The 23,100-nt window shown below is 43.6% G+C and overlaps 1 protein-coding gene across 2 annotated transcripts in view; it reads left to right on the top strand.

Moving 5' to 3' along the window:
- NAF1 (nuclear assembly factor 1 ribonucleoprotein) overlaps positions 1–21,718 on the top strand; it is a 73,530-nt gene extending 51,812 nt beyond the window's left edge. The window contains exons 6-8 of one of the 2 annotated variants that reach the window (XM_084627220.1): positions 609–660; positions 16,058–16,163; positions 20,961–21,718. In XM_084627220.1, coding sequence (XP_084483346.1) covers positions 609–660; positions 16,058–16,163; positions 20,961–21,409 — 607 coding nt within the window. In that variant the 3' untranslated portion in view covers positions 21,410–21,718. The remainder of the gene's footprint in view (positions 1–608; positions 661–16,057; positions 16,164–20,960) is intronic. The other variant, XM_084627219.1, reaches the window with a different exon arrangement.
- The last annotated feature ends 1,382 nt before the right edge of the window (positions 21,719–23,100 follow it).

Genomic DNA, 23,100 nt, shown 5'->3' with positions numbered 1-23,100 from the left:
TTGGCTTTTAGCTTGTGCAGTAGAGGCTCGTGGACTAAGCTCTCAGGTTTGATCCCGCCTGCTGACAACCGGGGTCTGTTGGCGTTACACAATGGTAAGCACAAACCTGAAGTGGCAATATGGAGGAGGATGAGTTGGTTGGACACAGGACCATAAGTAAGAAGAACCTCCTTTTAACATTATCTATTCCTCCAAACTCTGCTGTGCCATTGTCAAAACAGACACTTAGGAAAGAGAATGGCCATACAACAGGTACCCCAGTTTACTGTAACAATGTGCCTTTAAAAAAAAATTTGAAAAAGTACTCAGCCAAAGCTTAATATTAACTATATGAAGCCTTCACTCAAAGTAGGAGCATTGTAGAAATGGTGTGTAGTAACTGCATGATCTACCAGGCTGTGAAATAGATTTCTAACTAGTTTTAAAAACAAGCTTAAAATCCACTTATGTTTTATTTAAGGTGCCATAGCTGCCTATCTGTTATCTTAGTGTTGTTTTTTTGTAAAGTAATTACTTTAGATAAAGTCACAGAATTAGGAATCTCTTGTTAACCAATGAATTAGATTGCTATTAAAAGCTTCTCAACATCTTTGTGTCCAATCTTTTAGGGAGAAAGGGTCTGATGCATCATGGCAGAATGACCAAGAGCCACCACCTGAGGTAAGTTTTAGTGGATCACCTGGTGTCCACTTTGAATTTGCCTTCAGTGCCTATGGAGAAGATATCTCATCCGGTGTTTATGGGGCTACTTCCCCATGTCTACCAATCCTTGTTGGTGTGCTCCAGCCTGGTAAGACAGCTTGGACCACTCTTGCTTTTTGTCAATAGCCAAGAAAGCAGACAAATTATATCAGATATCTTTGGAGGGGGTTTTATATTTCCATACACACCCTGCATCTAATTCATTAATAGTGACTGCTGCTAGTAGCAGGTTGAAGTCTGAACAGGCACACTTCACCTCAGCTGATAGAGAGGGAAAGAAGATTCTCTAGGAATAAAAATGTTCTTTTCTTGGTATTAGGGTGGCAAATTACCAAGCTGCTATGGTCTGTTATGAATTCCAAAGATGGCACTGTGTGTGCAGGATTTGCTGGATGACGAAAGGCAACTGGCAAATGCAATCCTAACAGAGATTCAAATTATCCAGCCTAGACCTCCCCCACTGCAACTTGAGACCATTGCCTCTTGTTCTGTCACCACTGAGAACAGCCTAGCTACATCCTCTTTGGAATCACCCTTCAGGTTAAAGGTTGCTATCAAATTCCCCCTCACTCTTCTCTTCTGCAGACTAAATAAGCCCAGTTCCCTCAGCCTCTCCTCATAAGTCATGTGCCCCAGCCCCCTAATCATTTTTGTTGCCCTCTGTTGGACTCTCTACAATTTGTCCACATCCTTTCTTTAGTGGGGGTTTCAAAACTGGATGCAATATTCCAGATTTGGCCTCACCAATGCCAAATAGAGGGGAATAATCACTTTTCTTGATCTGCTGGCAATGCTCCTACTAATGCAGCCCAATATGCCATTAGCCTCCTTGTCAAGAAGGGCACACTGTTGACTCATATCCAGCTTCTCGTCCACGTAATCCCCAGGTCCTTTTCTGCAGAACTGCCACTTAGCCAGTCGGTCCCCAGCCTGTAGCAGTGCATGCGATTCTTCCATCCTAAGTGCAGAACTCTACACTTGTCCTTGTTGAACCTCATCAGATTTCTTTTGGCCCAATCCTCCAATTTGTCTACTCTGGATCCTTTCCCTACCCTCCAGTGTATCTGCCTCTCCCCCCAGCTTAGTGTCATCTGAAAACTTGCTGAGGGTGCAATCCATCCCATCATCCAGATCATTAATGAAGATGCACAAAATTGGCCCCAGGACCGATCTATATGCACTCTGCTTGACGCTGGCTGCCAACTAGACATCGAGCAGTTGATCACTATCTGTTGATCCCAACGATCTAGCCATCTTTCTATCCACCTTATAGTCCACTCATCCAATCCATACTTTTTTAATTTGCTGGCAAGAATACTGTGGGAGACCGTATCAAAAACTTTGCTAAAGTCAAGGTATATCACATCCACCGCTTTCCCCATACCCACAGAACCAGTTTGACAATCATTTGACAATCGTTGAAAGTACCTTCATTTTGTGGCAGCAGAATACCATTTCCATGACAAGGTGCTGCCATTTGGCCTGCCTCCAGCACCAAGAGTTTTGACTAATTGCCTCTCTGTCGTAGCGGCTCAATTGAGAATGCAGGGTATTTCTGTTTACTCTTATTTGGATGATTGGTTATTGAAGGCTGCCATTTGCAAGGATCTATTAAGCCTCATTGCTTTTACAACCACCCTTTCCTCAGACATGGGACAACTTCTGAATGTCAAAAAATCAAATCTCTGTCCATCTCGGAATTTTTATTCATAGGCTTCATATTGGACTAGGAGCATGGAAAGCCTTTCTATCATAGGACAGAATTTGTAAAAGATATTGCAATATATTTTAAACATTCAGATATGCAAGTTCACAGATGACACTACGATACTAATCTTTTCTCTGGGTCTCATGGCAGCTACTACTTACAAGATTCCATTTACATGTCTCAGAATGAGACCAGTGTAGCATTGGATGTCTTGAGTATATAAACAAATCTGTATAATCCTCAAATGTTAGTCATCATGCCTTGAGACATTCTGGACACACATAATGTGGTGGTCAGCAAACGTTTTCAGAGATGTCCAGTTCAGTCTCCTGTTGTTGGTAACAGTAACTTCATATGTGTCAACAGATGTTGGGAGAGATGAAGGGTGCATCTGAACCAACTTAAAGTTTGAGGTCACTGGTCTTTTCAAGAGAGTGGCTTGCACATTGTGTTGGACTTGAGCCATTTGTCTGTCCCTCAGATCATTCCTCCCTCACATGGAAGGTTTCTGCAAGTAGTTCTGCTATGTGTTATGCCAACAAATGTGGGTGCTCACCCTGCTAAGCTATGTGCGGAGGTGATTAGGTTATGGGACTGGTGCATTCTTGGTGACATTTATCCAGTGGTCCTACATTTAGCAGGTCAGAACACAATTGCAGATTGTCTCAATAGACACAGTTCTCAAATATATGAATGGTCACTGAAGGATCAGTTGATTCAGAGCATATTTTCCAGTTGGGGTCAGCAAGACATGGACCTGTTCGCTATGAGTTTCAACAAAAAGTGTTGCCCTTTCTATTCAAGTGCAGACAGGAATAGTCAATCCATATCAGATGCTTTCATTCTACACTATGGAAAGGGGCCATCTGTATGCTCCCCTCCCCCCGCTTCCTTTGATTCAGAAGGTAGTGAGAAAGATAAGTCAGGCTAGGATTAAGATGCTTCTGGTTGCTCCTGCTTGGTGGTATCCACAGTGGCTTATGGATCCCCTTCAGTTGTTCAGTGGAGTCTTTGTATGTCGTCTTCTGTCTCAGCAAGGGGGCAGGATTCTTCATCTAGATCAGCAGTGCTTTTGCCTGATGGCCTGGGTGATCAGATTCTGGCTCTTGAACAGACATGTTCCTCATTGGTTCAGGATATACTGCTTAATTCTAGAGAGGTAGAATATGTTACCATTTGAAATGGACCAGATTTGTGGCTTGGATGAAGTGAAAGTCTGATTTTCTGGTCTCAGCTTCCATACCTTGTGTTTTAGAACATTTAATGCACCTTAAAAACGAAGGGTTTATCTCATTCGGCTGACAACTGAACTTTCAAATAGATCTCTGCTTACCATTTTTTAGTAGCTGGTAGATGGCTGCTTGTGCATAATATGGTTAAGAAGTTTATGAAGGGGCAATGCATTATGCATTCCCCCTTTGAGAAATCTTGTCCCTCCTTGAGATCTTAATTTGGTTTTAGTTACACTCGAGAAGCCACCTTTTTGAATCCTTGGATGAGTGTTCCTTATCATTTGTCAGTTAAAATGGAATTCATTATTGTCATAACAGCCGAAAGGGTGTGAGTGAATTGAATGCCTTGATGGCTGGTCCACCTTTTATGTCCTTTCATAAACATAAGGTGGTTCTTAGGACTGATCCCAGTTTTTGCCAAAAGTGGCCTCTGATTTTCACATCAGACAATTAATTTGATGGTATTTATTTTCCAAAGTTGCACATTAATAAGGGTGATCTGTTTTACGTACTTTGGAAGTAAGAGTTCTTGCATATTTAGATAAAACTAAAAGCTTTTGACAATCATCTAGATTATTCATGTCTTATGCTAACAATCACATTGGTTATACAGTTATTCCCAGACTATTTCTAGATGGATTAAAATGTATTATTGAATGTTACACAAGAGCAGACATTCCTGTGCCAGCAACAGTACAATCTCATTCCACTAGAGCTGCAGCGGCTTCTATTCTTTACCTTAAGCGAGTGTCTGTTACTGAAATTTGCAGAGCTGCGATCAGAAGTTCTGTACACGCTTTTGCTAAGTATTATACTCTCGATTTGGCCTCACGGTCTGAAGCTAGATTGGGTAGAATGGTGTTTCAGTTTCTGTTCAGTTAGGACTGTGTTCTCTCCTCCAGGTTATTTTCAGCACCGCTTATCAAACTGCCTATAAATGGAGACTGCGAGGTGGCGGGTTGGGGCATGGCCGTGACTAGGAACCCTGCGTTCGAGACCCATGTGTCATGATAAGAGTTAAGCATGTGCTTAAATGCTTTCTTGAATTGGGGACTGGCTTACAACATCGGTAATGTGTGATGGATGGCTCTGTCACAGTTGTCAATTAGTGAGGTTGTGCTATATGTTTAATAGGCAGTAGGTTTACAACAAACAAAAGGAAGTATTTCTTCACATAACGCCCAGTCAACCTGTGGAACTCATTGCCAGAGGACATTGTGAAGGCCAAGACTATAACAGGGTTCAAAAAAGAACTAGATAAGTTCATGGAGGATAGAACTAGATAAGTTCATCAATGGCTATTAGCCAGGATGGGCAGGGATGGTGTCTCTACCCTCTGTTTGCCAGAAGCTGGGAATGGGTGACAGGATGGATGATTGCCTGTTCTGTTCATTTCCTCTGGGGCTTCTGGCTTTGGCCACTGTCAGAAGACAGGATACTGGGCTAGATGGACCTTTGGTCTGACCCAGGAGGCTGTTCTTATGTAATAATATGCAGACCCACTCAAAGAAGAAATGAAGGTTATTTACTTCCCACCTGCCTTCCCCTCTTTCTCAGCCCTTTTGTTCTGTGTCTCTGTGGTGGTGGTGGAAGGAACACAGGTGGTAGAGGGCACTGCATCCCCTTATATAGCCTTGCCCTCAGAACGTTTGGAGATGCTGAAGGAAGATGTGGCAGGGGGCGTGAGAGCGCTCTTAATGGATGCTGCTTGGAGAAGGTTCTATCATTAGGCACCACTAGGCAGTGCAAAACCCATATGTGTGAATATGCAGAGCCATCTCGAAGAACTCCAGTTTACAAGTAAGAAACCTTTCTTTCTGGAGACTGTTTCCAGAAACAAGTTGTGGAGCTATCCAGCAGTAGTTCTTCTCTGAGAGCATTGCCATTACATTCCTATTTGTGGAATGGGGCTCATTCCACTTTTCTCAGCATCACTTGAGCTTTGGAACAGCCTTCAAAAACCAGGGTTTACTGGTGCTATACAAGAGCTCTCTCCAGTACAGGCTACAAAAGGGTCCCTAGCAATCTTACATGGATGAAGGACCTTCTTTTTCGCCCAGTCACTTTTCTGTAATTATGATCCAATACTCCTTTAATTTCTAGTATTAAACCATATTCTAGTTAGCTAGGGTCTGATTTCTTCAGGTATTTAGGTGCCTAAATATTCAGAGGTGTGCCTAGTAGGATTTTCAAAAGCACTGAAGCACCTAACTCCTATTCTCTCACACTTAGGTCAAACCATTTCAGGCCTCTTTTCCTTGTTCTCTCTTTAACATATGGGCTTAACGCCATGGCGCCAGGTTTATATAACTTTTGGTGGGTCTGTGGTGTCCATGCTCCACCAATATTTAAAGAACGTGGACCCAGCTCCACCAGTGTTTGGGCTTACCAAACTTTGGGGGGGGCCCGTGCTTCAGGGTGGTCTGGGAGGCTAGTGGGGGGCCTGATGCAGGCAGCAGCAAGTGACCCAGCCCCAGCCCACCCCACTCTGCCCCACCCCGCTGACTCCCGGCATTGGGGGATGGGGCAGAAGCCTGAAAGAGGCAGGGGCTTGGGGGAAGGGGTGGAATGGGGGTGGAACAGGGGCGAACTGGGGCCAGGTCGCTCCCTGCTGCCAGCGCCAGGACCCCCACTAACCCCCCAGGTCGCCCTGGACCCCTCATCCCACTGAAGTGTGGGGCCCCCTAAAGTGCAGTAAGCCCAAACATTGGTGGAGTCAGGCCCACATTCTTAAATATTAGTGGAGCACAGGCACCAGGGACCCATATAACTCTCTGCCTTAACACTTTTTACTGGCAAGTTTGTAATTTTCAAGTAGGTCTGGATTAACCATGAACTCAGTTGTCCCATGCCTTGGGCCCCCATCTTTGGGGTCACATGATGATATCTGGGCAGTTAAGCCACACAGCTTTTTCTAGCAAACTCTGAGATTGGTCCATTTGCTACAATGCTCAGGGGAAGTCGTTGCAGCTCTTCCATAAGGTGATTCTTACAGTGCATTAAGTGAAACAAAAAAGTTAGCTGCAGGAGGTACATTAGTTGTTCTAGGGCGGGAGCAAAGATTATGCAAGGTCTTTTAAGAATCATGACTGGAAAAAGTTGCTGAAAGGTTTTTTCAATCATAAACATTATATTGGCATATACTTCATGACTTTTATGGTTCCCTTATGAATGTAATACAAGAAGTCTGAATATAGCAATGTGCTGGTCTGTGTTACCTTTTTAATGATTTTTGTTTAAATCCAAGCATTTCAGCAGTGTGTTAGCTCACTACCTTTAATAGAAACAGGTGCCCATTTTGTTTTTCTGCACTTACTAATATGGGTTCTTAGTATAGTAGCAAAATAATTTTGGCTTTAGTTATGGTTTTGTTTTATTTCATTTTTTAAAGTCCAGAACAAAGGAGCAAATTCTCAAAGAACTAATCACACCACAAGACTTCTTCATAGTGTGTGGGTGGATGCTGTGACGTTTTAATGAGTAATATTAATCTTAAATGAATTGTGTTAGCCAGATTTCCAAATGCTGCATAGCCAAGCTAAATCAGAATACAAATGTTGCAGAAGTATTGAATGCATTATAATAGTGGCAAATGGTCTTTAAAGATCAATATTCTTTAAAATAAAGAAGTATTTTCCTCTTGTTACTCCAGCTTTCAGCAAGCAGTGTTCTTACCACCACCATGCAGGTTTAAAATTTACTTGAGTTGTGAAACTTCTATTGTATAAAATGTGTATATTTTATATTCTGTACGTGTGGATAATGAATTAAAGTAAGAGACATTAAGTTAAAATGTATTGGTGTTTTCTTCTTCGAGTGATTATTCATGTCCATTCCAGGCAGGTGTGCATGCCAGCCGGAAGATTTTTCTCCTAGCAGCGTTCATAGGGTTGGCCTGGGCGCCCCTTGGAGTGGCGCCTTCATGGCACCCAATATCGGGCCCTGCCGACCCCCCACCCCCTCAGTTCCTTCTTACCGCCCGTGACGGCTAGCTGGAACTTTGCTCGCTCTTAGAGCAAGGGCCTTAGCAGTGTCTTTGTTCTGAGTGTAAACAGTTATTCTCTATAGTTGTACTTTTCATATAGTTAGCAGTGGTTTGTTAGATAGTTCGTTTCCCCTTTGGGGGTATGCCCAGGTCTCCGGGGTTTAAACTCTGTGAGTCCTGTGGAAAGTTTATGCCCAAGAGTGATCCTCACTCATCTTGCCTGCAGTGCCTTGGTGAGACTCATCAAAAGGACAAGTGCCGCATTTGCAAGGGTTTCCACCCAAGAACCCGTAAGGACAGAGAGCAGAGACTAAAACGCCTGCTCATGGAGGTGGCTCTGAGACCGCAATCCGACCCGAGACCCAACGGCCCGGCACTGAGCATGTCCTCTTCGCTGTGCAGTGCTTGAAATGGGCCGAAATGGGCCGGGCTAAGGATTCTAAAGCCCAGTGGCACTGCCACTACTCGGGCCATAGGGCGTCAGCCTCAGTTCGGCACCGTTCACCATCTCCCGTGCCAGTAAAGAAGAGGCTGGTGAGGGACCGATCACCCCCCTTGAAGCCTAAGGGGCCGGCGCTGTCCACGAGTGGCTTGGGACAGACCGCCTCTGCCTCGCTTCCGGCCAGGGTTTCGTCAGTTCCTGCCCCGGCCGGGGTCCAGTCGAGTCTGAACCCTCCTCGATCCCTGAACCATCTGGTGGACATACAACCACCATCGACGCCGGAAGTGTTTGAGGCGGCAACGGACCTGATATATACAAATGCACAAAGCCTTGGAAACAAGCAGGGAGAACTGGAGGTCCTGGTGATGTCAAGGAACTATGACGTGATCGGAATAACAGAGACTTGGTGGGATAACTCACATGACTGGAGTACTGTCATGGATGGTTATAAACTGTTCAGGAAGGACAGGCAGGGCAGAAAAGGTCGGGGAGTAGCACTGTATGTAAGGGAGCAGTATGACTGCTCAGAGCTCCGGTACGAAACTGCAGAAAAACCTGAGTGTGTCTGGATTAAGTTTAGAAGTGTGTGCAACAAGAGTGATGTAGTGGTAGGAGTCTGCTATAGACCACTGGACCAGGGGGATGAGGTAGATGAGGCTTTCTTCCGGCAGGTCACGAAAGCTACTAGATCGCATGCCCTGATTCTCATGGGTGACTTTAATTTCCCTGCTATCTGCTGGGAGAGCAATACAGCGGTGCATAGACAATCCAGGAAGTTTTTGGAAAGCGTAGGGGACAATTTCCTGGCGCAAGTGCTAGAGGAGCCAACTGGGGGGGGCGCTTTTCTTGACCTGCTGCTCACAAACCGGGTAGAATTAGTGGGGGAAGCAAAAGTGGATGGGAATCTGGGAGGCAGTGACCATGAGTTGGTTGAGTTCAGGATCCTGACGCAGGGAAGAAAGGTAAGCAGCAGGATACGGACCCTGGACTTCAGGAAAGCAGACTTCGACTCCCTCGGGGAACGGATGGCCAGGATCCCCTGGGGGACTAACTTGAAGGGGAAAGGAGTCCAGGAGAGCTGGCTGTATTTCAAGGAATCCCTGTTGAGGTTACAGGGACAAACCATCCCAATGAGTCGAAAGAATAGTAAATATGGCAGGCGACCAGCTTGGCTTAATGGTGAAATCCTAGCGGATCTTAAACATAAAAAAGAAGCTTACAAGAAGTGGAAGGTTGGACTTATGACCAGGGAAGAGTATAAAAATATTGCTCGGGCATGTAGGAATGATATCAGGAGGGCCAAATCGCACCTGGAGCTGCAGCTAGCCAGAGATGTCAAGAGTAACAAGAAGGGTTTCTTCAGGTATGTTGGCAACAAGAAGAAAGCCAAGGAATGTGTGGGCCCCTTACTGAATGAGGGAGGCAACCTAGTGACAGAGGATGTGGAAAAAGCTAATGTACTCAATGCTTTTTTTGCCTCTGTTTTCACTAACAAGGTCAGCTCCCAGACTGCTGCGCTGGGCATCACAAAATGGGGAAGAGATGGCCAGCCCTCTGTGGAGAAAGAGCTGGTTAGGGACTATTTAGAAAAGCTGGACGTGCACAAGTCCATGGGGCCGGACGAGTTGCATCTGAGAGTGCTGAAGGAATTGGCGGCTGTGATTGCCGAGCCATTGGCCATTATCTTTGAAAACTCGTGGTGAACCGGGGAAGTCCCGGATGACTGGAAAAAGGCTAATGTAGTGCCAATCTTTAAAAAAGGGAAGAAGGAGGATCCTGGGAACTACAGGCCAGTCAGCCTCACCTCAGTCCCTGGAAAAATCATGGAGCAGGTCCTCAAAGAATCAATCCTGAAGCACTTGCATGAGAGGAAAGTGATCAGGAACAGCCAGCATGGATTCACCAAGGGAAGGTCATGCCTGACTAATCTAATCGCCTTTTATGATGAGATTACTGGTTCTGTGGATGAAGGGAAAACAGTGGATGTATTGTTTCTAGACTTTAGCAAATCTTTTGACACGGTCTCCCACAGTATTCTTGTCAGCAATTTAAGGAAGTATGGGCTGGATGAATGCACTATAAGGTGGGTAGAAAGCTGGCTAGATTGTCTGGCTCAACGGGTAGTGATCAATGGCTCCATGTCTAGTTGGCAGCCGGTATCAAGTGGAGTGCCCCAAGGGTCGGTCCTGGGGCCGGTTTTGTTCAATATCTTCATAAATGATCAGGAGGATGGTGTGGATTGCACTCTCAGCAAATTTGCGGATGATACTAAACTGGGAGGAGTGGTAGATACGCTGGAGGGGAGGGATAGGATACAGAAGGACCTAGACAAATTGGAGGATTGGGCCAAAAGAAATCTGATGAGGTTCAATAAGGATAAGTGCAGGGTCCTGCACTTAGGACGGAAGAACCCAATGCACAGCTACAGACTAGGGACCGAATGGCTAGGCAGCAGTTCTGCGGAAAAGGACCTAGGGGTGACAGTGGACGAGAAGCTGGATATGAGTCAGCAGTGTGCCCTTGTTGCCAAGAAGGCCAATGGCATTTTGGGATGTATAAGTAGGGGCATAGCGAGCAGATCGAGGGACGTGATCGTTCCCCTCTATTCGACATTGGTGAGGCCTCATCTGGAGTACTGTGTCCAGTTTTGGGTCCCCCACTTCAAGAAGGATGTGGATAAATTGGAGAGAGTCCAGCGAAGGGCAACAAAAATGATTAGGGGACTGGAACACATGAGTTATGAGGAGAGGCTGAGGGAGCTGGGCTTGTTTAGCCTGCAGAAGAGAAGAATGAGGCGGGATTTGATAGCTGCTTTCAACTACCTGAAAGGGGGTTCCAAAGAGGATGGCTCTAGACTGTTCTCAATGGTAGCAAATGACAGAACGAGGAGTAATGGTCTCAAGTTGCAGTGGGGGAGGTTTAGATTGGATAATAGGAAAAACTTTTTCACTAAGAGGGTGGTGAAACACTGGAATGTGTTACCTAGGGAGGTGGTAGAATCTCCTTCCTTTAGAGGTTTTTAAGGTCAGGCTTGACAAAGCCCTGGCTGGGATGATTTAACTGGGAATTGGTCCTGTTTCGAGCAGGGGGTTGGACTAGATGACCTTCTGGGGTCCCTTCCAACCCTGATATTCTATGATTCTATGATGCGCCTCCCGGTGCCATCCTCCCCCCAAAGGAGGGACAAATCTCTGGTGACCGCATGCCCCCTGTTCTACTCCAGGGGTAAGCCAACCATAAGAGACTTCACACCTTGAAGGACTTGAGGGCTACCCTTCGCTCACTGGGGCTTCACATGCCTGCTCTCCAGCGCAAACATTTTAGGCCTCAACCTGCCGCTCGTCCTTACCAACCCGAAAACCGCCAGGACACTCCGCATAGGCAGAACAGGAGCACTCGGAGGAGGCAAAGCTCCCTCTGGACAAAGCTGGGGCCAGCCCAGGGCCCCACTGGGCTCTAGATCACCCTTTTGAGGATACGGTCGAGGACGGCTTGCCAGTACGACCATTGGATCCTTCCCATCTTACTTTCTCGTCCTGTCTATCCCCTTTCTACTGTGCCTGGTCTCGAATTACTTCAGACCGATGGGTGCTCCACATGGTTGAGAAGGGATATTCCATCTAATTCTGTACCACCCGCCCCCTCCTAACCCTCTGCCCTGTCCCTCTTCAGGGACTCCTCTCACGAGCAACTTCTAATTCAAGAGAAGCAGTCCCTCTTCTTGGTAGGGGCAGTGGAGGAGGTTCTTCAGTAGCTTAGGGGCAAGGGTTTCTACTCCCGGTATTTCCTCAGACCCATACTGGACCTGCGACAGCTGAACAAGTACGTAAAGAAACTCAAGTTCCGCATGGTCTCACTAACCTCCAGACAGGAGACTGGTACACCACCCTCGACTTGAAGGACGTGTATTTTCATATCGCAGTAGTCCCATATCACAAATGCTATCTCAGATTTGTGGTGAACGGAGGCCACTACCAGTTTACCATTCTCCTGTCTGGACTGTCGACTGCCCCCCAAGTATTCAAAAAATGCATGGCAGTCGTCACGGCGTTCCTGCGCAAGTGCCAGATACAGGTTTTTCCATACCTCGACGACTGGGCTGATCAAAGGTCGCTCGAGAGCCCAGGTGGAGGCTCAGGTCGAGTTTTGAAGGAGGACCTTCCTCGACTTAGGTCTCCTTCTGAACGAGGAGAAATCTAACCTGTCCCCGGTGCAGAGGATGGAGTTCATAGGTGCGGTCCTGGACACTACCCAAGCCAGGGCGAACCTCCCGGAGGCCAGGTTTCAGTCACTTCAGGACATCATACAGAGCTTCAGACGGTTCCCCACAACGTTGGCAAGAAACTGTCTAAAGCTACTGGGACACATGGCCTCCTGCACATACGTGGTGCAGCATGCCAGGCTCAGGCTGCGCCCACTTCAGTCTTGGCTGGCGGTGTACAGACCATCCCGATGCGTTGGACAGGGTCGTAACCGTGCCCCGCCTGGTACTGGACTCCCTCCTATGGTGGCTCGACCCTCGAATGGTTTGCGCAGAGGTGCCTTTTTCTGAGCCCTCAGCCCTTGCTCACCTTGGTGTCAGACGCCTCGGATCTGGGTTGGGGGGCTCACCTAGGGGACCTCAAGACCCAAGGCCTCTGGTCTCCGGTGGACCTCGCTCTTAACATCAATGTCAAAGAGACGAGTGTAGTGCGTCTGGCATTCTACGCTTTCAAAACGCACATAATGGGCAGATGTGTTTCAATCCTCATGGACAACACCTCGGCGATGTTTTATATCAACAAACGGGGGTGCATGCACCTCTCCCCTGTGCCGAGAGGCCCTTGCACTGTGGGATTTCTGCACAGAGCACTCGATCCACCTGCAGCTTCATACCTCCCAGGGGTGTGAAACACACTGGTGGACAGTCTTAGCCGGATCTTCAATGACCATGAGTGGTCCCTTCAGCCAGATGTGAGCTCAATCTTCCGGTTCTGGGGGTCTCCCCAGATAGACCTGTTCGCCACTCTGGGCAACAGGAAATGTCAGACATTTTGTTCCCTTGGGAGCCATGGCCTGGGGTCCATCGGGGACGCCTTTCTTCTCTCATGGGAGGGCTGCCTGCTATATGCTTTCCCACCTATCCCCCTAGTCCACAGGGTGCTCCTCAAGATCTGCAGGGACCGGGACCGAGTCATACTAATAGCGCCGGCATGGCCGCGTCAGCACTGGTTCATCTCACTTTTGGAAATGTCCATAGTGGTCCCACTCATCTTACCGCTGGTCCCTGACCTGATCACGCTGGACCAAGGCCGGCACCTGAATCTGGAGTCGCTCCACCTTACAGCCTGGATGCTCCATGGCTAAGTGCCGCAGAGCTGTCTTATTCGGACCAGGTTAGACAAGTCCTCCTGGGTAGTAGAAAGCTCTCCACCAGGGCTACTTACCTGGCCGAGTGGAAAAGGTTTTCCATCTGGGCGGAGCAACGTAGTCAGTCGCCGCTCCTTGCCTCCATATCATTTATACTGGACTACCTCCTTCACCTAAAGCATCAAGACTTGTCCCGATCATCAATAAGGGTCCACTTGGCCGCTATCTCCGCCTTCCATCCAGGCTCAGATGGTCTCTCGGTCTTTGCAAACCCTATGGTCAGTCATTTTCTCAAGGGTTTGGACAGGCTTTTCCCACACACGCATCGGCCGGTCCCTATCTGGGACCTCAATTTACTCTTCTTCAGGCTTACAGGCTCACCATTTGAAACTCTGGCCACCTGCTCCCTGTTATATCTCTCATTCAAGGTCGCGTTCCTTGTGGCAATTACCTTGGCTCGACAGGTTTCGGAGCTCAGGGCCCTCATGTCTGAGCCCTCTTACACAGTTTTTCATAAGGATAAGGTCCAGCTCAGGCCTCATCCGGCTTTTCTCCTGAAGGTTGTCTCCCATTTTCACATGACCCAGGACATCTTCCTCCCAGTGTTTTATCCCAAGCCACACTCCTCTGATAGGGAGCGTAGGCTGCACTCACTGGACGTGCGTAGGGCCTTAGCCTTTTATAGAGAGAGAACTAAGTCATTCCGGAAGTCCGTCCAACTCTTTGTAACCGTGGCAGACAGAATGAAGGGCTTCCCAGGATCTTCTCAACGCATATCATCATGGATAACGTCCTGCATTAGGGAGTGCTATACCCTGGCAAAGGAACCCGCTCCGCAGATAACCGTTCATTCTATCAGGGCCCAGGCCTCCTCTGTGGCATTCCTGGCACAAGTCCCTATTCAGGAAATTTGCAGGGCAGCTACGTGGTCCTCGATGCATACATTTACGTTGCACTATGCAATTACACAGCAGTTCAGACGATGCGGCTCTTGGGCGAGCCGTGCTCTTTTCTGTGGATAACTTCGACCCCACTTCCTGAGCTCTAGCTTGTGAATCACCTGCCTGGAACGGACATGAACAATCACTCGAAGAAGAAAAAATGATTACTCACTTTCTCATAACTGTTCTTCGAGATGTGGTGTTCATGTCCATTCCAATACCCACCCTCCTACCCCTCTGTTGGAATAGTAGGCAAGAAGGAACTGAGGAGGTGGGGGCCGGCGGGGCCCGATATTGGGCACCATGAAGGTGCCACTCCAGGGGGCGCCCAGGCCGACCCTACAGATGCTGCTAGGGGAAAAATCTTCCGGCTGGCGTGCACGCGGCGCGCGCACACTTGCCTGGAATGGATGTGAACAACACATCTCGAAGAACAACCGTTACGAGAAAGTGAGTAACTTTTTTTTTTTTTTTTTTGCTGTTGATTAGCACTATTCACAAAAAATACTTTATGTATTGGATTATTTTTCAAGCTTGATTTGTCATAATGAGTGCTTAACAAGCACCCTGTCCTCTGTGTAAATGGTTAATTTCTCACTGCAGCTTCTAGGCAATTGAATAATTAGAAGGATCAGATTTTTAAAGGCATTTAGGCGCCCACTGATTTCCATGAGTTAGTTGCCTAAATACCTTTAAAATTTGGGCCAAAGTGCCTTTTACTTTTCATCAATATTTTTGTTTAGTAGCTGGGAATTTGTTGGACTGAGGGAAGAAAAGAAGAAAAATTAATGTTATTTCTCCATCCCCCCATATGAGGATTTATAGAATGTGCTGTGTTGGATTGAGATTCACTTAATCTGTACATGTGTCTAAGAAATCTTTATTACGGCAAAGTGCTTAGCAAGTGGTGATCAGTTACTTACAAGTAGGAAGCTCATCAGAACGATCCCATCATAATCGCCTCCAACACTGGACAATACGTCAACCTCCCTTTGTTACACAAACTTACTTATTTATAACTTTCTTTTTTTATATGCATTAGTCTCTCATTTCTATGTTAACTTTCATCCTCCATTACAAGTTTTGTGTTTGTTCAAGTGGATCTTTTCTAGCTCTTTTTAGTTACTTTATCTGGTCTTTTACTCATAAACATGATTAACGTGCAATTTCTTACACATGCGCAGTTCTGCTTATGCTTACGCTGTTAAATGTTATCAGACAAACTCTTAAAATTCACAACACGCTTCTATCAGGCCTAAATATGCCTTTGCTGCCAACATACTGCAGAGGGTTTTTCTGGCCAGTTCAAATTTTTGAATGAGGAATTATTAGCTGTGTAATAACTGGTTGACCCTGTTTTATGATAACTTCTAATGAGTAAAAATACATTGTAGGCAGCATCCAGTAACTACTAACAATACTGCATGTATGTTTATATACACATATATAGTTAGTTATTACATCCAAACAACTAAATTAAGCATTCAGAAGTTAGGAAATGATAGAATTAAAGTTGTCTGTGAAATCTTAATTTAAATCCCTTGTGCATATGCATTATGATACAGTCTGTAATTACTTGATCAGCCTATTTTCCAAAGGACCTCTGTAAGGTATTCTAAAAGTTAAAATGTTGACTTTTAAATGTATAACAATTTTTTGACAATTTTTCTAAATATCATCTTTTTGTACTTCTCTAAGGCCTTAGATTTCAGTGATGATGAAATGGAGAGGCAGGGAATAACAAAGAAAAAGAAATCTCGGAATCAAGAAAGAAAGAAACCCAAATCAGAAATGAATGACTCAAGTGAGTAAATACCATAGAGAAAATAAATGGTTTAACCTCAGTCCCTCAAACCAAGTCTGAAAAGCATAGTGATAGATGTTTCTTTAAATTTCATACTGGTTTAATATTGGAGCTTTGGTACATTTCATCATGAAATCTTTCAGTTCTTTTAAAAATTGTAATTAAAAGCACATGAGGGCATATCCCTTAAACTTGCACTATTTGATACAGATTAATCTCCTCATAAAACTTATTAGTGTGTTTTTGTTTTACTAAATGATCACTTTTTTATGTAAATATACATAATTTATTAAGTATCTGTGGTACATATAATGAATATTCTAAATTGTGAATTTACGTACTATCCAAAAATGAAAAGTAAATCTGCTGATCTAGTGTGATTGTTGAAACATGGTTAGGAATGGAATTCAGTTTTTTACTCCGTAACTGACAGCAGCTGAGAACACAGTGGGGGCAGCTGTCACAAACTCTCACAAAAGGAGAAATGACTCATTAGTGTCCCTCTCTAGACAACATATATCAAAACTGACAGACTTCCTGGGAGCTGCATCACAGTCACCTTGGCTGGAAGGACACAGTTGCCTCCGTGCAGAGGCATTGAATAGAGAGAGAAGACGCTACCCACTAAATGAAAACATTTAATCTTGATGAAGCACTCAGTTCATCATTTACAGTAACCCCTCACTTAATGTTGTCCCAGTTAATGTTGTTAGGTCGCTGACCTATTAGAGAACATACTCCTTTAAAGTCCTGCAATGTTCCCTGATTACGTTGTGTGTCTCCTCCCATTCTGCTCGCCCAGCGCTCCTGCCGGATAGCGGGGTGGGGGCGCAGGGGTTTGCCCCGTTCCTCCCGCTTGGCATTCCAGCCAGGGAGTGGGCAAGCCCCTGTGTCCCCACCCTGCTCCCCGACAGGAGCGCTGGGCAGGTGGACTGGGGCAAGACCCCATGCCTTGACCCCACTCCCCAGCAGCATCACTGGGCTGGCACAACGGGATAAGCCGCCACGCACCCATCCACTCCCTGACAAGAGCCCCAGGTGGGTGGAATGGGGCAAGCCCCAATCCTGCTGCGCCCCTGCCTCAACCAAGCTTCACAATCCTCATTGGTGAGTACAGTATTAAAATGTTAGTATAGAATTATTTAAAACTTATACTGTATATGTATATAATGTCTTTTATCTGGTGAAAAAAATTTCCCTGGAACCTAACCACACCCCCCCGCATTTACATTAACCAATTAAAGAGTACATAGTCTGGCAAGGATTCTGGTGTACCTGACATTTAAATAATCTCATTTCTTTACTGGAAAAATAAAGTATCTGTTAGATGTTGATTTATCTGTAGAAATTTCACAAACGCACCAAAGTTTTTTAGACTAGTCTAACCCTTAAACCACTGGCAAGAGTTGTCCTTGATACACTAGTTTTGTGGTGACCTGGAATTTGCAAGAGTTCACCATTGTTTTTCTCTTTTGGTTTTGAGTCTGAAAGCCAAATACAAACATATCTCACTAAATTGGAACAAAGAATTGCTATCAGATGAGCTTAAATATTTACAGATTAAATGAGAACTTTATTGTGAACTAAAAATACTACTTTGCTTAATTATTATGTTGTATGGAAGATTATGTATATACTTAATATTAAATTTGCATGTGTGTGCAAACACAATATAATGGTGTGCTAGTTTAGATTGAATAAATGGGCCCAACGAGTCAAAGGTGTTATTTAACCCAGTTAGTGTTCAACATTAAACATTTTAAACTGGGTTCAGTGTTTGGTATACAAAAACCTCAGCCTGCTTAGTGCTATGGTAAATGCCATTAAAAATCCTACTAACCTTTTATTAAAGGTACAGAAAAAAGGAAAAACAGTTAAGCATTTAAAACGTAAAGTATTAAGTTAAAATGAAAGCCTTACAACATCCCTTGTTCCCTTTCCCCTGAGCTGAAAAGAATTTTTAGAAGGACAAAAACCCTTGTTTGACAGTCTTTTTGATGATATCAAAGATAATAATAGCAGTCCTTTTTGGGAAAAAGAGAGGTAATTAGTTGTGATAGGCTGGAGCTGTTGCTGCTGCTGCTGTTAAAGTCTGATCTTGTTTCCTAAGAAGATATAAGACAAAAACACAAAAGGGGAGAGAAGAATGAGAGAGAGAGAAAATGCAGCTTCTATACCTGGGGTTGTCTTTCCCTTGCATCCTCTCTTCTGGAAATACACAGTCTTATCAGCCATTCCAAGACTTGGCAACAGCCTTGGGCTGTTCAGGGCACTGCTGTAAGGTGCCTCTTTCTGGCCACAGGCTTATAGCAGTGTTACAAAATATGCAGTCTTAGCTTTTATTAGACAGAATGGAAAAGGAAAGGGAAGAAGTAAGATGGGGAAAGAAAAGGACACACAGTGTGTCAAGTAGTTGGCAAAGTCTAACATCCCTGAAAGTATGCAGGATTCAACTTGAGCTGGTGATGTCATCTAGCGTGCTCGCTCTCTCACTCACCCAGTTTGCTTAAGACATCTTTCAAGTTCAGGATAAAGAAGTTCTGGAGTTCCAGGAGACCTTGGGGATGGCAGCCATGATGGGAAGCTTGTTTCAGTAGCTGCTGGCAAACAGCTGCTGCTTTTGCTAATTTTTTTTTTAAAGTCTTGTCTTTTAAGGACCCCGAAAGGGAAGTTTGGATGGAATAGTCCATTCTTTCATTATTTTTGTTCACCAATTGTGGGGCCTAGTTTTTGAAAAACCAATTTTGGCCTATGGATTTTCAGTTCCACACTTTTCTTGTTTACCAAGCATGATTTTAACATAGTCCTTCAGTTATATCACTAGGCCTTTTTATTGGGGCTAATTGAGTTTTTCTGTTTTGCTTCTTTTCCCATTGACATTTGTTGTTATAGATTGTGAACTCTTATGAACTTGCTTACTTTTTTTTTTTTTTTTTTTTTTTTTTTTTACAGATGAGCTCATAATTAACCTGTTGGCTCAGTTCTTACAACAGTAGGGATGTCAATAAAAATGTAAATTCCCTAGATGACTAATGCTGAACCTTGTGAATTTTTTATGACCAAAGATATCCTGATAATTTTCCTTTCAGTGGAATAATAAGCTCAGTTTTTTAAATGTACATGCTTTTAAAATGATCTTCCCAAGTGAGTCAAAATACCTTTTAATTAAGGGCTCCATGACTTGCTTTTTGTTACCATAAAAATCAAAATCCTGATTAAGCCTCTTATGTGCTTACTCTGATAAACTAAATAATTAGAGTTAATATAGGGGATATCCTTTGACACTACCTTGCATGACATGTGTAAAATTTAAATGGTGAAATCAAGATTCTGCATACTGCTGATAAATTGTATAGTCAATTGCTTGACCACACTTTGATTTGGTATGAAATGTATTCAAGAGACCAAATAACCATTGTCAGTCAGGTTTATTGCTAAAGGATGTTAGTTTCAAGGAATCTCTGTCTTGTGCAGGTGGTGGTAAATTCAACATACACACAAGGGATCCTCCCAAAGTTACATATTTTAACTAGGCGTGTTTATCATCCTATAAATGATATTGCAAGTTACAAAACTTTGTACATATCACTAAAATCCACCAGTTTGACCCAGTTCTTTAACTTGTTGTTCTGTTCCGTCCTTATTCTTATTTTGGATACTAGTATTCGAGATAGTGGTTCATGAAGATACCTCCTCTGCTTGTACTGGGTCAGAACATTAATGTATTTTGCCTTTGGTACATTTCTTGTGTTCTAATGTCAAAGCTGACTTCAGCTTTGTAAAGTGATACTTAGCATAAGTGAACAGGCTTGTAAAAAGACATAGGTCAAAACAGGCCCTGTAACTGCTAGAAATAGATATACAGTATAAAGTTATATTGATACTGTATGCTTAAGGCATATTAATATATGTGGAATCAATAATTCACGTTGATAATGTGATATAATTATAATTAGCCTTGCATATATTGGTCAACTCTGTGCATAAATATGATCTCTTGGCTTCTTATCTGACCAAAATGTGGTGGGTTTTTTTGATGGCTACAGGCAACGTATTGGGTTTATTGGATTTACCCAATAAACATTTGGTTGGTTGTTAGGTAAATCCAGTACCAGTAATCTTAGCATGTTCAGTGGAGTTAAAATCTGAAAACTCCTGCACCAAATCAGAACACAAATTTTACATCTTCAGCTTTATATTTTTTCTATTCAAAACGAACTCTTTAAATTTTATTGTAAAGAAAACTTTAGAGTGTGCTATTCATAATTTGAGTATCTCTATGGTAAATAAACCATGTATGCTGGAGGAGGGAAAAAGCTGATGTTTCTTCTTTTTACTACTAAATTTCAAGCCTTCAAATCTTACAAGAAAAACCCACTAAATATCACTGTTGTTTCAGCATTGTTTTAAACCCTCCCACCCTAATGGAGTTCATTTAACATTTTGTTTACAAATGGAAATTTATTGACCACATTGACCACACTAATCACACAACATTTACTAATTTCAGATGTTTAAAAGATACCTTACAGTTCATATGTTTGTTTTTTTCATCATTTTTAAAACACAAATAGGTCAGCTGATAAATGCTAAGCATAATCTAGTCCTTGTTTTGAGTTTGTTTAAACGCGAGTTGCATATTTTTATTCGTATACTGTTTAAGTATTAGATTTTAAAGATAAAGAGAAGACCACCTGTTTTGTCAGACTTTTAGACTAAGCTGTTTTAAATATAGTCCAAGTTCCAAAATTTGAATATAAATACTAAAAAAATGTAATTCTGTGGCTATTTTTTAAGGTGAGAAAAAAGAAGTTCAGCATCAGTCTGTACAACTGCCTACTTCAAATTATTCAAGAGGCTATCGTGGCAGAGAATTTAATCCTGGCTTCTCAAGGGATAGGTTTCCTCATCCATCTGTTAATCCAAGCTTCTCAAGACCACAACTAAGACCTCCTCACTTGTACTCTTCAGATCACAGGCTACATCAAGAATCTGCAATGTTTCCACAGCCTCACAGACAAAAAAATCCCATGATGCTGCAGTATCCTTTTCCTCCTCCAGGATTTGGACCTGTTGGTAATGAGATGCATCACTTTCCACCCCCAAATCCAAACATGATGTGGACAGGGCCCAACATGTACTCTAACATTTATAGTCCACCATTCCCATTTCCCCCGCCCCCACCTCCACCCCCACCACCTGCTTCTCCAAATGGTCATCCATCTCAGTTTGGATCTCCCAGTTAGACGAGTATTTTCATGACTGAGTGTACAATGAGCGGCAGATCTTGGAAAACTATGGCTTTCCCACTCACAAACCCCCTTATGATTTGTGATTGCTATTTACATTTTATATGAGGGCGCTTAAATTATGTGTAAGAACAGAACAAATCCAAAGTTCTAATGCTAAATAGATACAGCCTTATGCAGCGATATCAGACATGCAAAGACTGGTATTTCTTTTGATAGCCTATCTTTTAAAAAAATGAAATATATTGAATAATGAGTTAACTTTGATAATATGTGGTAAGTTTGAAGTATTCCAAGAATTAATAAACGTTATTTTTACATTGTAACTGTCTAGATGTGTTTTTGTAGCAACTTTTGAACTAGCATTTATATAAAGCAGGGGTCAGCAACCTTTCAGAAGTGGTGTGCTGAGTCTTCATTTATTCACTCTAATTTAAGGTTTCGCGTGCCAGTAATACATTTTAATATTTTTAGACCCTCTCTTTCTATAAGTCTAGAATATATGTAACTAAACTATTGTTGTATGTAAAGTAAATAAGGTTTTTAAAATGTTTAAGAAGCTTCATTTAAAATTAAATGAAAATGCAGAGCCCCCCGGACTGGTGGCCAGGACCCGGGCAGTGTGAGTGCCACTAAAAATCAGCTCGTGTGTTGCCTTTGGCATTCATGCCATAGGTTGCCCTACCCCTGATATAAAGTATCAATCTGATAGAGGTATGAGAGAAAATATTTGCTCTTGAGATGAAAATAAGGGTATATTGACATAGATAGCATGATGATTGGTCCAGAAAAATATTTTAGGAAAAAAGTAAATATTGTAGTTTGTCGTATCTTAACTGAAAATGTTGCTTCTGTACAACTTGTTGAAAAAAATGACATAATTCAGTCTACTTTCATCACATTCTAAAGACCAATATTATATACCCTTTCTAAGAGGGTACTGTGACAGATATTACAACTCCATGCAGTATTTCGAGGGACCACATTGTTAAGTTTCATGAATGGTTTATGTATCACAGTGGACCAGGGATTGTATGTAGCTCCATTGCGGGAGTGTTACCACAGCTCCTCCAGGAAATAAAAAAGAGTAGGGAGGTGATTAAGGCAAATCACTCAGGTTGTAACCACTTCTAGAGAATTATCAGCCCCTGAGGAAGTTTTTACCAGAGAGCAAAAAGGGCTTTTGGTATAAAATAGAGTTTATAATGACAATGGGCCCTCTTTCTGATCCAGCAAATGGACAGGACTTCTGTGCAAATGGGACCCCAACCCTTGTGGAAGGGTTGGAGAGACTTACTTACTAGGGACCAATAAGACGAATGACTTCTGATAAGCTTCTAGCATGTGTGTAGGAATTTTTATTGTTTTTACATGTTTTCTCTGTAATGCTTTTATCCTGAGAATAAATGTACGTGGCTTTGTGAAAGCTGGTTGGTAACTGGTATACACTATTGTAGCCCCTGGGGAAAGGTTAACCACAGGCGATAGACCACAATCAGACTTACCAGAGAAATCAGTGAGGTGCAGAGGGACTGCAAGCCTAAATCCCTGGTATAGAGGGAGAGGTTTGGGTCTCTGCCCAAGAGCCTGAAATCTTAAGTGGGTGTCCTCCAGGAAGATCAGGGTGGGTAGGGGGCAAAGATTCGGTTAACCCTGAAACTGTGACAGGTTAATCACTGCTAAAACAA

The sequence above is a fragment of the Lepidochelys olivacea genome, assembly GCF_965140295.1.
Source record: "Lepidochelys olivacea isolate rLepOli2 genome assembly, chromosome: 4".
NCBI classification, from domain to species: domain Eukaryota; kingdom Metazoa; phylum Chordata; order Testudines; family Cheloniidae; genus Lepidochelys; species Lepidochelys olivacea.
This window is presented reverse-complemented; position numbering and strand designations above follow the sequence as displayed.